At 40.4% G+C, this 15,719-nt stretch overlaps 1 protein-coding gene across 1 annotated transcript in view; it reads right to left on the minus strand.

Moving 5' to 3' along the window:
- The window catches only part of LOC137164635 (collagen alpha-1(IX) chain-like), a 32,779-nt gene extending 23,333 nt beyond the window's left edge, over positions 1-9,446 (minus strand). The window contains exons 1-6 of the mRNA XM_067565545.1: positions 9,371-9,446; positions 4,522-4,645; positions 3,535-3,928; positions 2,217-2,294; positions 1,535-1,627; positions 1,392-1,445 (exon numbers count right to left, since the gene is read on the minus strand). Coding sequence (XP_067421646.1) covers positions 1,392-1,445; positions 1,535-1,627; positions 2,217-2,294; positions 3,535-3,928; positions 4,522-4,645; positions 9,371-9,446 — 819 coding nt within the window. The remainder of the gene's footprint in view (positions 1-1,391; positions 1,446-1,534; positions 1,628-2,216; positions 2,295-3,534; positions 3,929-4,521; positions 4,646-9,370) is intronic.
- Positions 9,447-15,719: the final 6,273 nt, after the last annotated feature.

Genomic DNA, 15,719 nt, shown 5'->3' on the forward strand with positions numbered 1-15,719 from the left:
GTTGTAAGTGAATAGAGTGCTAGTGAGTGTCATTGGAATGACTGCATTGGGGTCTGAAGTTCTTTCTTTATCCACATAAAGTTACAGCATGGGCAGAGTCAATGCAAGTTTCCCCCTCCTGCCCATCAAGATGTTTTTAAGTCAGTCTTAGAGGAAATATCTTATAGCTAAGAGACTGAAGAGCCCTCTGTGCCCATTCTGCCCTTAATTTCGCCACTGAATCTTGCAACAGCATCTAGTGGTAACAATAATTTGGGCTGAGTGGGTGACCTAGAAGAATTTCCAGTGCTAACTACAAAGTTGGGTTAATCCGACTCCCAGGATGAGGATATTGTCACATCATGACCAAAAGGGCACAATGCCAGCTCCATAGGGCTCACGTAATGGGGTCAGAGCTTGGATGCAGGAAAGGAGCCGGTCAGGTGGCAAGAGAGAGCAGTCACTATCGACCATCTTCTTGTACTTTAGGGAAAATGTGCCAGCTCTCCTGGGGTGACTTCATAAAGTGACACCACGTCTACTGAATTCAAACCTCTGAGGTTTAGGTTTAATTTGACAAGTTCAGACAGCTGACACAAAAATGAATGTGTTTTTTTCCTGAACCATAAAAGGGGCTTCTGCTCTTTCAGAATGAGACTAAAACTAATTTCCCATATGTGGGACTGTGTTAGACTTGCACACTATCACTTTAAGAGTAGGGTGGCATTCTAGGTCCTGCTTGCAGGCTGGGGGTCTCTGTAGCAAAGCATGAGCGCAGAGTCAATAACGAAAGAGCCAGCTTAAAACAACATGAGGTAAGTTGTGTCTTGCTGCCTTACGAAGCAGCCTGTTTCTCTCTCTGTGTGTGTTTTTGGATTCTTGTGTGATATTGTTCTGAAGTCTAAGAAATATAGTAGTGTTACGTTGCAACCTCCCAGCAATAGTATTTTGTTTTTATCTAACTTCTGTTTGTATTCTGAGAATACAACACCATAGAACCAGGTCATGCCCCCCAGCAATCTCTTCAACAAGTCCAGGGAGTTGCGACTACCCTCTTTCTCTTTATGGCTAGATTCGAAGAGGGGTCCTGAAACTGGTTTCTGTTGTAACATGAGATCACAGGATGGAAAAGGTTGAACCACAGATCCACTGAACAAACTTTTGTTAAGGAAGCTGCAAAATCCCTTGGTCACTAAATTTAAGCCGGAGCCTAGGCCAGAAAGGGAAGGAGCAGTTAGTTCATTGCCCCTCCCTAGTGCTGATGTTATTGAGGTTGCCTTTTGTCCACTACGTACAGCAATGGTGAACACGTTTTCAAAGCTGTCTATCTTTATTACTGAGTAACGCAGACTATCCAAATGAAGGCATGTCGTCTTATTTAATATTAAAGACAAAACATAAATGGTAATTACCAGATTTCCAACTCTGCCAGACTTCCCTTGTTCTCCCTTTTCTCCTTTTTGCCCCTGATGGAAGAGTAATAAAAAGGGACATCATTTCTACAAACACATTAAAAATTATCTTCACAAATAGAAAGTTGAGTTTTAAATTATACCTGGTGGCCTGTTCTTCCATGATCTCCTTGTCTCCCATGGGCACATTTACATACTGTGTTTCCAGTAGGACCCTGATCACCACTTGCTCCACACTGCCAATGAAGATACATGGGATTTTTTTATTTTCTGCTTTGCAAAGAGTGAGTTGTGGGACATGACTGATTTAACTGCATGGGATCCTGCTGCCATCCCTGTTCTCTGCAAACTGCATTAGAAAATGTTCCTGAATCATATAACAGAGCTGGCACTAGGCACACACCAGGTGTGTGGCTTTGGAGAGTTCTTGGACTGTCAGCTCTCACATTCAGCAGGACCCTTTTTATTTAGTGGCCTGCTGAGAACCCCATACGTACCTTGAGAGGTGCACTCTACAGACCCTGTCTCACTCTCAGCAATGAATGCCCTCCTTGCCCCATTTCCAGATGATGAAGCCCCTCTGAATCCACATAATAACAACATCCTGAGCCTCATTCCATCCCTTCTTCAAACATCATCCTGATCCACCTGGCTCTCAAACACTTCCCATCCTCCCCATGTGACATGTGATTTGTGGAAGTCTCTCTGAGGCCCTGTCTATCCCTTTTCACACAAAACACTGCAAAACCTGTGGTCACTCTGTAGGTTAGTGTTGAATAGTCATAAGCAAAGGAATTCATGAGATAAAGCATATAGTTTACTCACAATATCCAAAAGCTCACAGCAGCCTTCCAAGTAAGCTTTATCTGCATCACAGTGCATTTCAAGTTGTTGTAAATCCACCTGACACATAAAAGCATTAGATTAAACTAATGTGAGCAGTAGAAAATATGTGCTAAGTAAATATTTATGGGCTAAGAAAACCCCGCAGCGCACATGTGCGCAAGCTCACACACTCACACCTACTCACTTTGTGCTCCTCACTACACAGACGTATTTGCCTCCCTCTCCATCAGATACATTCAGTCTACACACACAATCATGGACATTGACCAACTGTACCTTCCCACCCCATTGCTTCCCCACTCTCACCAATGAATTCAAGAACATTTTTGGACCCAGAGTGGCTGCAGAATCTGACTCATACTGGAGTACTGTCATTAAAAGAGCAAATTCTGTCTCTGCTGCTTTTCTTTTTTTTAATTCTAAATTAATCACTCTGATTTCCTTGTACTATGCACATTTCAAGTCAAACACTTGCTGTATGCTCTTTTATCCTCTAATAAAATGACCTAGTGTAACTTCTTTTAAAAAATCTTATTGGCTCTTCTCACTCTTCTATGTTTGCTTCCATTCATAGCCTATAGGAATACGAAATCAATCCTAAATACAGTAACCTCTAGCATAAAACCTGTACTGGTTCAGTAATTGCCTTTGTTATTATATTTACCTGTAGGAATTATGTCACTGCTTTTCTGAATGCTGATAACTACAAATCTTTATTGCACAAAATAGTCAGAATATTTTTTAGAGCCACATGGACACCACCAGAGGGAGCTCTAAGTTAATAAAATAGCTGTGTGCCACTTACATGAAAAATATTTAATAGCTCTTGAGAAATAACTGTATGAAAAGGTTACAGAAACTACTTTTGTATTAATTAAAAGCCTGCTCTTGTACCTCTAAAATCAATGAGAATTTTGTCATTGATTTCAGTGGCAGCAAATAGAGAGAGAAAAGGAACCTGCTGGAGATATTAAATTCTAAGGGGCAGAGGGACTATAAATGCAACAGATCCATTTGAAAGATTCACAAACAAAAGGATATAAGCTGAAGCTAAGAAAAGCTACACCTTATAGGAGATTACACAGAGGATAGTTAGTGTCTGGAATGGAATCCCACAGGTAGCAAGATAAGCAATTATAAACAATTGTATTTAGAAAAAAAATCAGGTGGATATTTAGAAGAAAAACATTGAACACCAACTAGGTTCATTGACCTAGCCTAATGGCATTCTTCTTATATATATATCCAGCAGATGACACTATGCAGTAACTCTACTCATGCTAAAAGAGCTACTTACCAAAACAGGAGACTCATCAACTGATCTTTTTACTAGCAAAGTGTATCCATTTCCGTAAACATCTCTCGGTTCATTTACTGGAACTGGTCTGACCTCCTGACAATCAATCAATAATTTTGCATTCTCGCCTTTCACACTTAATGCTAACTTGTGCCAAGAACCATCAAAAGTCTTGTCCACATTGCGGAATGTCCTGAACATGAGTGTTTTGGATGGAGTGGCATGAAAGAAATCCAGAGACTTTTTGTCTCCCAGGAAGCGAATACCAATACTTTCTTTGCCATAAGAATCACTAACTAGCCATAGATTCCACACATTTTGTGGAGTGTCTTCCAGCATCTTAAAAGTAGCAATGATGGAATATTCTGAAGGGAAGCCATCTGAATAAACACCGCTAAAACAAGAAAACATGCAGTCCAGTTAAAATCTACATAGTGAGACACAAGTTAAACCAAAGCCCATTTAATAAATTTCATCTCTAACCCATTTAAATTCTATTATTTTAACACTGCTGTAAGCGCGGGAAGAGAGTCAGTGAGGGGTGCACTTGAAGAGTGGCATTTTAAGGACTTGGCCACTTAACGTTAGTGGGATCACACACTTTATTACTTCTGGGGGCACTGAACAAAAGGACAGATTCTACATTTTGCTGTCAGGCAAACTTCCAAGGAAAACAACAGTGCACATATTGCACAATCCCGTCACAAGGTGCAGGGTTCTCCTTCCAACCTTTTGGCACCTGGCAAGCTAGCCAGCATCAAGGTGCTGGGAGAAACCCAAGCGAGTGCAGTTAGGCCTCGCCCTTGCATGATGGTCTAAGGTGGTGAAAAGCTCTTTGCACCGTCCTCCCATGCACCTGCACAAAGATTGGTCCCAATACAGCCCTTAAATCTTACTCACATTCTATGTTTAACTATGATCCATTTCTTCAGCAAAATCTCGTAGTTTTAAGGAAGAAACCCATATAGAGTTTAATTTACAGCATACCTGGTGTTTTTCCTGAGCTGTATGGTAGGATTTATGCGGTAAGCTAATGAATCTGAGTTTGATCCTTTCACTATGTTTATGTCCGATGCTTTGGACAATCTGAACTCCTGAAGCAGATCAACCCCTGCAATTTTAAAAAGTTTTTATTATTACTATAGTTTCATTTGCCAAAGATTTGAGTTGCTTAGTATTTTTCTATAAAAACAACTCTCCCTGGGGGAAATTGGCATAGAACTATTGACTCCAATGGAGTGGAGCCAAGTTATGTTCAGTGAGATACTGGTCCTGTTAATGCTGCCAATGGAAAACTGGTTTCTCACTGCTGGTTCACTGCAAGTATTTTTTAAGTGGGCAGGTTTGGTTTCTGGCTGATCATTGGAGGGACAGTGCAGACAAAAAAAGCCCTTTCCTCCTGCTTGGGCACCCGTGCAGGGAACAGCCAGAACATTGGTGCTTGCATTCCCTTGACATGTGATTTGAGAGAGTGTTAGATGTACCAAAGGAGTCATAGCATGTATGGCCATAAGGAACCACTAGATCCTCTAGTCTGTCCTCTTCTATGTCACAGGCCACCAACAGCACCCGCTCACTAAACCCAGCAGCTGAAATTAGAGCAAAGTATTACAGCCAACAGGAGACTGGACTCTTATGTTCCACAGGCAGAGAACAGGAGGGACTGAGGTGCACCAATGTCTGAGGCCTCTGTAGTGGCAGGGAACGATTAAGTGAGAAATAATCCTAACAGAGGAAGGCAAAAAAAATCCTCAAGGTCACTGCCAGTCTGACCTGGGGGAAAATGCATTCCCGACCCCACATGCAGTGATCAGTTAGACCCTGAGTACATGAACAAGAACCAGCCAGCCAAGCACCTCAGAGAGAGAATGCTGGGGGCCACCTCAGAGCACCAGCCCACCCCGTCCGATGTCCCATCTCCAGCTGTGGACATTTCTGTAGATTCAGAGAAAGGAGAGAAAAAAATCCCCACCCCAGAATATATTGGGGAGGGGGGGATCCTTTTCCTGACCACTTAGAGGCAGCTGGCTGAAGCCTGGAAGCATGAGCTCTTAGGAACATAGGATATAAACTGGAAGTGAGCCCCAGGATTGCTGAGCTCTGCCCCCACGCCATCACACGCAAGCTCCTCATGCAGTCACATGCACCAATTTGTCCTGCTCTCTCTTGAAGCTAGTTAAGTTGTTTGCCTCCACCACTGTGCCTGAGAGGCTATTGCAGAACTTCATTCCTCTGATGGGTAGAAAACTTTTTCTAATTTGCAACCTGAATTTGTTCATGGCCAGTTTATACCCATTTGTACTTGTGCCAACATCTGTCCTTTACCTTAAATAGTTCTTCACTCTTGCTAGTTGTTTTTTTTTTTGCTGTATACAGACTAACACAGCTACCCCTTTGGAAACCTTGCTAGTGCTTCTCTTCCAGTGTATTTATAGAAAGCCTTTTTTATTTTGTGTGCTAGACTAAAGAAGCCAAGCTCTTCCAGTCTCCTCTCATAAGATGTGTCCTCCATGTCCCTGATCATGCCAGTATTTCTTCTCTGCATCTGTTCCAGTTTGAATCATCTTTCCTGAACATGGGTGACCAAAATTGTACACAGTATTCCAAATGAGATCTGAGCAGTGCTTTGTACAATGGCATGCATGCTTCTCTATCTACTGGAAATGCTGCACCGGAGACATCCTAGGATAGCATTTGCCTTTTTGACAACCACATCCCATTGGGGGCTTATAGTCACCCTGTGTTTGGCCCACACATCCAGGTGTCTCTCTTCCTATGTTGCTTCAAGCTGATGAGCCACCAGCTTGCAGAAGAAATTCTTATTTTTAGACCCTAAATGCATGACCTTGTACTTTGTACTATTGAATTTCATCTCATTTTTGTTACTCCAGTCTTCAAGGTCATCCAGTATAATATTCCGATCCTCTTCTGTATTGACGATGCCTCCCAACTTTGTATGGTCAGTTAATTTAATTAGTACACTCCTACTTTTTGTGCTAAGATCATTAATAAAAATGAATAAAATTGGTCCCATGACCAATTCTTGAGGAAATGCCACTAGTAACTTCCCTCTAGTTCTATAATTCAACTTTCAGCACAACCTGTTGCCTTCTATTCTTTAGCCAGTTCCTTATCCACCTTACAGTTCTTGTACTAATCCTCATCTTCTCTAATTTAACTAATAATTTTCCATGTGGTATTATGTCAAACGCTTTACTGAAATCCAAGTATATTAGTTCTCCTGCATTTCTCTTATCTAAAAAAGTAGTTATTTTCTAAAAGAAGGAAATCAGGTTAGTCTGGCACAATCTACCTTTCCTAAATGCATGTTGCATTACACCCCCTTTATAATTTACCCTCAATGAATTTAATTATTCTTTCTTTCACAATTTGTTCTAAAGCCATGCCTACTATTGAGGTCAGACTAATGGATCTGGATCATTTTTTCTCCCCTTTTCTCAAATATAGGTGCAACGTTAACTGTTCTCTGGTCACATGATACTGCCCTAAACAGATAGATTTATCAAAAATGCTTGCTACTGGACCACCCATCTCTTATGCCAGTTCTTTCAGTACTCTGGGAAGGAAGTTATCTGGTCCCCCTGATCTGAGCACATTAAGCTCTTTAAATGTTTCTTCCACCTCAGCTAATAATAATAATAATTTTCATTTTATTTCATTTCCATCAGCCATCCTGCCTTCAATCCCATGTTCCGTATTATCACCCATTCTGAAAATCGATGCAAAGTATTCATTTAGGTTTTGGGCCATATTTAGTACCTTTCATCTTTTTCCAATCCACACTGCACAGTAGCCCAACCGCATCCTTCCATATTCTTTTTATATTTATCTAACTAAAAAAACCCCTTCTTATTATTTAATTTCCTTGGCAAGAGCTAGTTTGTAGCAGGAGGTGGAGTGGAGACATAGCTTCCATTTGTTAGCAGGTGACCAAGGAAGTAGACCCAGGGCTAATGCTGGGATGCAATGCAGAGCACACACTACACCCTGTTAAGAATCACAGTTCACAACCTCCATGCTCTTGGATGCATTCAGCCTACCTCTGTAGGCAGGGTCCCTCTTGCACTGGCTGCTGGTGTGATGCACCTCCACACACCCAATGGCTCCCCGGGTTTTGCTGCCTGGAACAACACACCCTATGGCTGATCCGGGTCAGCTGACTTAGGCTTGTGGGGCTCAGGCTGCAGGGATATAAAACTGCGGTGTAAACATTCATGCTTGGGATGGAGGATCCCAGAGCCCAGGCTCCAATCAGAGCATGAACGTCTACACTTCAATTTTACAGTGCTGCAACCCAATCCCCACAAGCCCAAGTCAGGTGACTTGGGACAGTCACAGGTGTTTAATTGCTGTGTAGACATACCCTGAGGGGCTTGCTCAGGCTGAAGAGGGGCATATCACCAGTGTTCTGCCGAGGGGCACTGAACTTGAAATAGGCCCTTTTCATTGGCTGTAGTGCCCTTTCCTAACATTTACATGTCTAGTCCAAGGCCAGGGAAATGATGGATATTTAGACAGAGGAGTGGTACCTTTACCTCTGTGTTCATCTATCAGAAGATGGGGTCAGTATTACCTTTCTGGTCCAAATGGTGAAGTTATGGGAATTCATCCATGCATGGCAGCCCCTTTGTGCCAAAACTATCTTTAATTTTGCATTTTAGTGAGCCAAGTGTCAGAAGACTCTTCATGAAACCAGTCATGCAGTCTGATCACTGATACACGCAGGTGCTGAACTGTACATCGATCTTTTCTTTTAGGGAAACTTAATATTTATTTATTTTTGCTACTTGGTTTGTTCCGCATTAACGTCTTTTCAAAACTAAACACTGATTGGTAACTGTGAGCCTTTTCCTTCCCCTGTTTTAGTAATGGCTTCCTGGGGAAAATATTGTTTTACACAATTGTTTAGTCCATAAGCAATGAAAGGACTGGTTTGTCAGGAAATCTGTTTCTTACTCTGATAGATAAAAATACAATTCCAATGACTTATTTACTTAGCAACTGGGCTTCAGTACTGCACTCAGCTGAAGTGTCTAGATTCTGCTGCATAGTTTTGTTTTCCCGTGCCTTTCCTAGTTTTGTTTTCCCGTGCCCGTGTCATTGGTTGCCTGATTTTGAACTATGTATTGTGACAGCACTAGAGCTACTGTAGGAATTATGAAGCAAAGTGAGATGCTCACTATGTATATTTGCATGCTGATACCCGGAATGCTTTTCCAACTAACAGTTAATTAAGATTTGAAAACAAATTGCACTGTTATATAGTGTGTTCTTTATTATTATAAGCAATAGCATAATTTTTAGCTGCATACTGCTAAAAATTTGTACTTTTGCATGTAATAAATAAGATAAGCATAATGTTAAATTACACCTTAGAGATGAAGGTTGTTATTCAGACTATTCTTCAGTTTCTCTCTCTCTCTCTCACACACACACACACACACACACACACACACACACACACACACACACACACACACACACACACACACACACACACACACACACACACACACTTATTTCGATGAAAGCCAAATCGCTGCAAATAATATAATGGAGGAGGGGACTGTTTCTTTCATTACACAAGAAATAATGCCAATTCCTTCTGAAGAAATATACAGTCAGTTAGTAAAGAGCCGGTTAGGAAATGTCTATTTGAAATGTATCTTGATTTTAAAAAAGCAGGAGAAAGTTCATGGTACTCTTCACAATGTTTTTTTTGTAAACAAGCCCGTCAGCACAGTTTTGATAAAGAATATTTTCAATCAGCTCTGAACTTGAATTTATCAACTATGAAAAGAGTATGTTCACATACCTACAGGATCTGGTAAATCCTGACATAGGGAAATACTGAAAAGAGTCACAAGGGCCATAAGAACTGGAAATTTCATTGTAGAACTTCTTAAGTATGTACATCTGTGAAAGGAACATTTAATAGTTAGTTCTGTTTATTATTAATGCTAATCTGCTACCCTCACTCAATAGTCTTTAAAGCCCTGGGTTTGTTATGATGGGGAATCCTCTCAACAGATGAGGAATGTGAATGTACATATACACAGTATATATGTAAAAATATAGACACAGACACTGCATGCATAAATTAAAGACTTAAAATATGCATTGTAATTATTTTCAGAAATTATGTCTAATAGTTACCTATCATAAATGACCCCAAATCAGCTTCTATAACTAGACTTCTATGCAAAAGTATTTGTTACAAAGATATTGGCTAATTTGTTTTAACTACGTTCTGGACACAAGCAACAGTGGTGAACTATATGTGCATTTCAATCATCCTCTACTAAGTGACAAAGGTAAATATTGACCTTTAACCATACAGTTGGCTGTGAAAGGCCACCCTAATAATGCAGCTTTTCACTATACTAGACATACTGCTTGTGTAATTAATTCATTGTCTGATTTTTTTACATAGATTGTTTTCTCTTCAATGTTTTAATAATTTAATTATACAGACTAGTACTTGGATAATATTATCTACATGGCATCATCCCATTAAACAGATTCATTCCTTTTAGCTCTCAATCCAAATCTCAAATCTACCATCATTGATGTCAGGGGAGTTTTGTCACTGAGCCCATCTGAAGGAGGGTAAGGCTCAGAATTATACATAATGAAATATGCTTCAATTTGTTAATCTACAACCCAGTCCTGCTGTCTCTGAAATTAAAGGGTTCAGGACCAGGGCCCTTGTTAGCATCTTTGAAGATTTTCACAATACACTTTGTCACTCTACACACATCAGCCACTCTAATTACCATCAGATCAATAAAAATATCTTCTTAAAGATGAGAAAGAACCAATCCTGTCTTCCAATATCTAGACTTCTGGGAAAGTTTCAGATCTGTAGTTGGATGCAAGTTGTGCTACTCAGCTAATTCCTAACCATTTTTATTAGAAAGTCCGCTATTTGTGCGATTGCTAGTCTTGCAACAATTAATTTGGACTAACTATTCATTATCCTTTTCACTATACATCTAACTTTATTTCTTAAAAAAAGAAGCAAAAGACAGAGGAGCAAGGCACTTACACATATTATTCTAGTATAATCCTGATGCACACATAATATGAGTATCAAGGATGGGCTACCAACATCCCTAGATTATTAGGATACATCAACAGCAATAATCATATGCTTTTATAGCGTAATCCTATAATCTTTACTCATATGAGTAACAATTGAAATCAGTGAAATTAGTTGACTGAGTATAGGCTTCTATACACAGAATCTTTCACAATCTTCCTAACATACTGTTATTTGATAACTAAATATAAGCAAGATAATCTATTAGATCCATAGATTCCAAGGCCAGAAGGGACCATTGTGATCATCTACTTTGTCCTCCTGTATATCACATAGCATTTCACCAAAATAATTCATAGACAGGTCTTTTAGAAAAACATTCAAACTTGATTTGAAAATTGTCAGTGATTTGAGAATCCACCACTACACCTGGTAATTTTTTCCAATGATTAATTACTCTCACCATTAAGAATTTAAGCCTTATTTCCCGTCTGAATTTGTAAAGGTTCAACTTCCAGGCACTGGAACGTGTTATAGCTTTCTCTGCTAGACTGAAGTGTCCACAATTAAATATTTATTCCCTTGTAGATTCTTATAGACTGTAACCAAGTGACCCCTTAACTTTCTCTTTGTCAAGCATATTTTTCATCTAAGAATATGTTAATTATACAATTTAGTAACTTTAAAAGGTCATCTTTTTTTAAGTATTTTTTCTTTAAAAAGTGGCATAAGTATTTAGCTCCTGATTATTATAGACATAGAATATGTATTCTAACATTAGTATGTTGCAACCTTTCAAAATAAGCTTTTATACAAACTTCATTTCAGCTAGCTCCTTTTTTTCCTTCTTCCTGGAGATCTTGAATGCAATCTCGTGTTACCAAAAAATAGAGGGAAGAAAATGAAGTGCTTCATAATGAAACTTGTTAGCAAGCATTTTTTTTAAACAAAGCATACCACGTATTGTACTTGTACATATCAGAACTAGAAAGCCTGGATACAGTCACTAAAGTGCTTCAATCTCATACAAGAAGGTGCAAGTCCAAATGGAAGCATTAAAAAAGAAAACTTACATATTTTCTAGCAACAAACGTGGATGAGAAGCAATGTAGCTGTGAGGTCCGAAAGATTTAGATAGGTTCTCCTGGAACACAAAGAATATCAAGAGAAAGTAAATGGAGGAGTTGAACAAATAGAGTTAAAGATTCCTCACAATAAATACTTTCTTAAAGCTCAAACACTGCTTTCATTAACCTCTTTGCTCCCCCTATAATGGCTAGAGTCTGTAGTGTCTGATCATACAGTAGGTCTCAAAAGCTTTTGGCCCCTGATAGGACAGTCACTCTTCAAATGGAATTTCTTGTGATGGGGGTTTGTTTGGATTCCCCTTCTCACTCCCTCCCTCCCACTCCCATCACTAGAACTTTCAAATCTGTGACAGTTTACTGAGGGGCTGAATAAATGAGCATTTGTTAGATGCAAGAAGTGCAGTATCTCCATGATTTCTTTATCCAGCTTTGCCTGAACCTCTTAGATCTCTAAACATCATTTGACCAGATTTTCTCATAAAAAATTCCATTTCTTCTTTGTTTGGGCAGGGCTGGTGGTACATTAAAAAGGCTTTTCATATCATATTTCAGTACACCCACTTATAGTCCTATACATAAAGAACATTTTCTGCAAGGTGCTGAACACAATACAGGGATGAGACCACCACACATACCTGTAAGCAACAGTGATTATTACTTATTGCTAAGAGCCTATTCTCCATGATAACAACAGATCTTTGCACAAAAGCCCTTCAGGAAATGATCTCAGTGATCTGGGACCAGTATATATATTTTAGTTACATTGCGGCTTACAAGATACCATGAGCAGCAATTTCAAACAGTATACTAAAACTAATTACAAAATCCTATTTTGAAACACATTAAATTGAAACATATTTAAAACCCCCCAAAACCTAACCTTTGTTTTCAACCCAGTGTTTGAGTTTGCTGTGATCAAAACCTTGAGAACAAATTTGTGCATATTGGGCTTAGTGGGATATATATATTATATATATATAATCCAGTGCATCCACCATTTGGCCATGTGAGAAAATATTATTAAAATGAATCAACAATCAAATAATTTTTTAAACAGTGTTCGCTATTAACAATGAGCCTGATCCAACAAAATGGAGAAAGGCTCCCACTGCGCCCAATATGCACAAATTTGTTCTCAAGGTTTTGATCACGGCAAACTCAAACACTGGGTTGAAAACAATGGTTAGGTTTTGGGGGGTTTTAAATATGTTTCAATTTAATGTGTTTCAAAATAGGATTTTGTAATTAGTTTTAGTATACTGTTTGAAATTGCTGCTCATGTATCTTGTAAGCCGCAATGTAACTAAAATGTTTTGGTTGTTTATTCATTTCCATATATTATATATAAACCTCAATAATCTCTTACTACAGTGCAGTTACTACTCATAAAGAACCTTTAGTTACATATAATTAGTGAGAGGAGTTATTGATATCAGTTATCACATATATATGAAAGACGTGCAGAACTACAATATGTATTCATACTGATTCATTATGATTCTCTTTTTTAGTTGTAATTCTCTTCATTAATGTAGAACCTTGTTGTAGCAAAGTTCCTAGTCATGCCATGAGAGACACTAAATAGCAACAGGGTGTAGTATTTTACAAGGAGCTGACAGACCTAGGACAAACAGTGAACAAAATTGATTCTGTCCCCCATATACTGAAGCTGTTATGCTGCTTGAATCCCAGAGATAGTGCATAGGAATGTGAAATTAAGCGGTTTAGAAATTTCATCATAAATATTATATAAGAACTTTTTTTTACAGAAGTAAGAGCTCCCCTTTGTGCTATTTTTGTACCCACTCGTAGACATCCATCCTGATCCAAAGCTCATTCAAATCAGAAAGACTCCCATTGACTTTAGTGGGCATTTGAGCTGACTCATCATGTTCAGTATAAGATCTAGTAACTTTGACAAAATTCTGAAATTATTTTCACCGCCATCTGTAGCAGTATGTAAAGCTGTTCAACTCGCCAAAAACAAGCCTCTCTTTTATTCATATTGCCTCTGTGGCCTCTTTTTTTTTTTTTTTTTTTTTTTTGCTGATTATCTTCTGATTAGGAGAGTAACAGAATATACTCCTTTGCCATGGGTTTGTATTTGGAAATGGAAGGTAGGTATACATATCTTCTTGGATTTTGCTAAAACATAATCTTATGGGTTATTTGTATATCGTATCCTTAAGACATGGGTACAGAAATATTTCATGGAAATTTTCCAACTATTAGGTTATATACAATTTTTGATGAGAAACTCTCCACTAACTAAGGGGAAATTTAGACCTCTCATTGACGTCTCTGGATGAGGTGGTCTGTCCTGCTCAAGAAGTGTTCAGCACAGTTCTGAGGGGAGTGAAGGCCAAAGGTGGCTTTGCATTCTCTCAGTCCAGGGACCAACTGAAGTCCAACTTCAACTCCACTGCAATTTTCTGTAGTCCTAAGTTGCACTCAGCTGCCTGTGGCCCTGTAATACAGTTGCTCTTACCGCCATAGCAGACCCTGGTGTCAAAACTCTGTTGCCAGGGTTTTCACCTCTCTTGCACCCCCTGTTGACCACTTTCTCAGCCATGTGATGGCCTGGCTTTCTGGCCAGGTCACCTCTTAAGTTCAGCCCTCTTTCAGGGTAACAGAAGGTCTAGCTGAAAGTCCAAAGTTGGGTCAGGACTAGGTCAAGGGCAGAACTGAAATTGGGGTCAGGAACAATCCATGAGTCAGAACCAGGATTAGAGTTCATGGATAAACCAAATCATGATTGTAGTCAGAGTCAGGAAGCAGGCCGAAGGTCGAAGCCAGGTTGGAGTCAGTCCAAGGGTCTGGAGGATCAGGAGGTAGGTGCATGACTGGAGGGGGTCAGGGTAGGGCACGGACAAGGCAAGGCTGAGGGCTGTAACAGAAATGGCCTCAAGATCAGCCTGGAAGCCTACAGACTCTAACACTGAGACAGTAGAAAGGTTCCTGGCCAAGGGTGCTGTTGCACAGACTAACTTGCAGTCCTGGCACGGTCAGGGTACCTGTGCCTGGGGGTCATCAGACCCAGGCCTTTCCCAGGGATAGGCTGCCACAGTGTGTCTATTTCAGGGATGAGTCGGTATAGCTGAGTAGCTGTGGCATGCCTAAGCGATATGAGTGATGAGTCACTGCAGGCTCTGTTGGAGGCATGGGTCATGGCACCTACTGAGGCTCTGGGGATGAGCGGGCACAAGCCCACTCACATTTTACAGCCACTCCCCCCAGCCTAAGGGAAGGAGCCAGGACCCAGGTTTCATCTGAATTCAGGGGACAACAAATGAAATAACAGGGACAGAAGTGAGGGTCAAAGGGTCAAAAGCAGGGAGCCAGAGGGGGACACCAAGCAGAGAACCCCGACAGCACCCACTGTTCCTTGAAGGTGTCCGGGGAGCCAGTGGACACGGCCTAGAGGAACTCTGCCTGGAGACGTGACCTAAGGGAGGAGCAGAAATAAGCCCCACACTCTCAGAGCTTCCTCCTCCTCCTCCAAGGACGGCCACCTTGGCCAATGCCAGGAGAGGGTTGATGAGGAGGTCTGGATGAGTCGTGGCAGCTGAGTGAGCAGCCATTTTCTGACTGCGGGTTTGCCTCACACCTGCCCATCCTGTCAATCCGGCTGATTTAGAGTGCTGACTTTTCCCCATTGGCCCTGGGGTCAGTCCCAAGGTCTTGATTCGTCTTTGGCCCTTCCCCTTTCTCCCGATATTGAGAGAGGGATAACCAAAAAAACCCCACTGTATTCAGAAAGGGGCCAACAGCCCCTTTACATCCTGATTAGGAATCAATATCTTGTAAATCTGGGGCCAAATTCTGCGTTGACTCATATACTGTGGCCTCACTGATCCCAGTTACTTAGCAATACCCTTTTCTCCCTGGTCTAACCTAACATCTTTGTGGCCAGGCTTACATTTAGGCCTTTTGTTTCCCCAAGGGTCAGCAGTCTTTCCACTGAGGTCTGGTCAAAGAATTCTCCAGATTCCCACTTCAATTTCATACAAGTGTCCAGCTGACTGCCAAGGATC

Source organism: Emydura macquarii, unplaced genomic scaffold (genome assembly GCF_026122565.2).
Source record: "Emydura macquarii macquarii isolate MOO-44397 ecotype Brisbane River unplaced genomic scaffold, CSIRO-AGI_Emac_v2 contig_2680, whole genome shotgun sequence".
Taxonomy (NCBI): domain Eukaryota; kingdom Metazoa; phylum Chordata; order Testudines; family Chelidae; genus Emydura; species Emydura macquarii.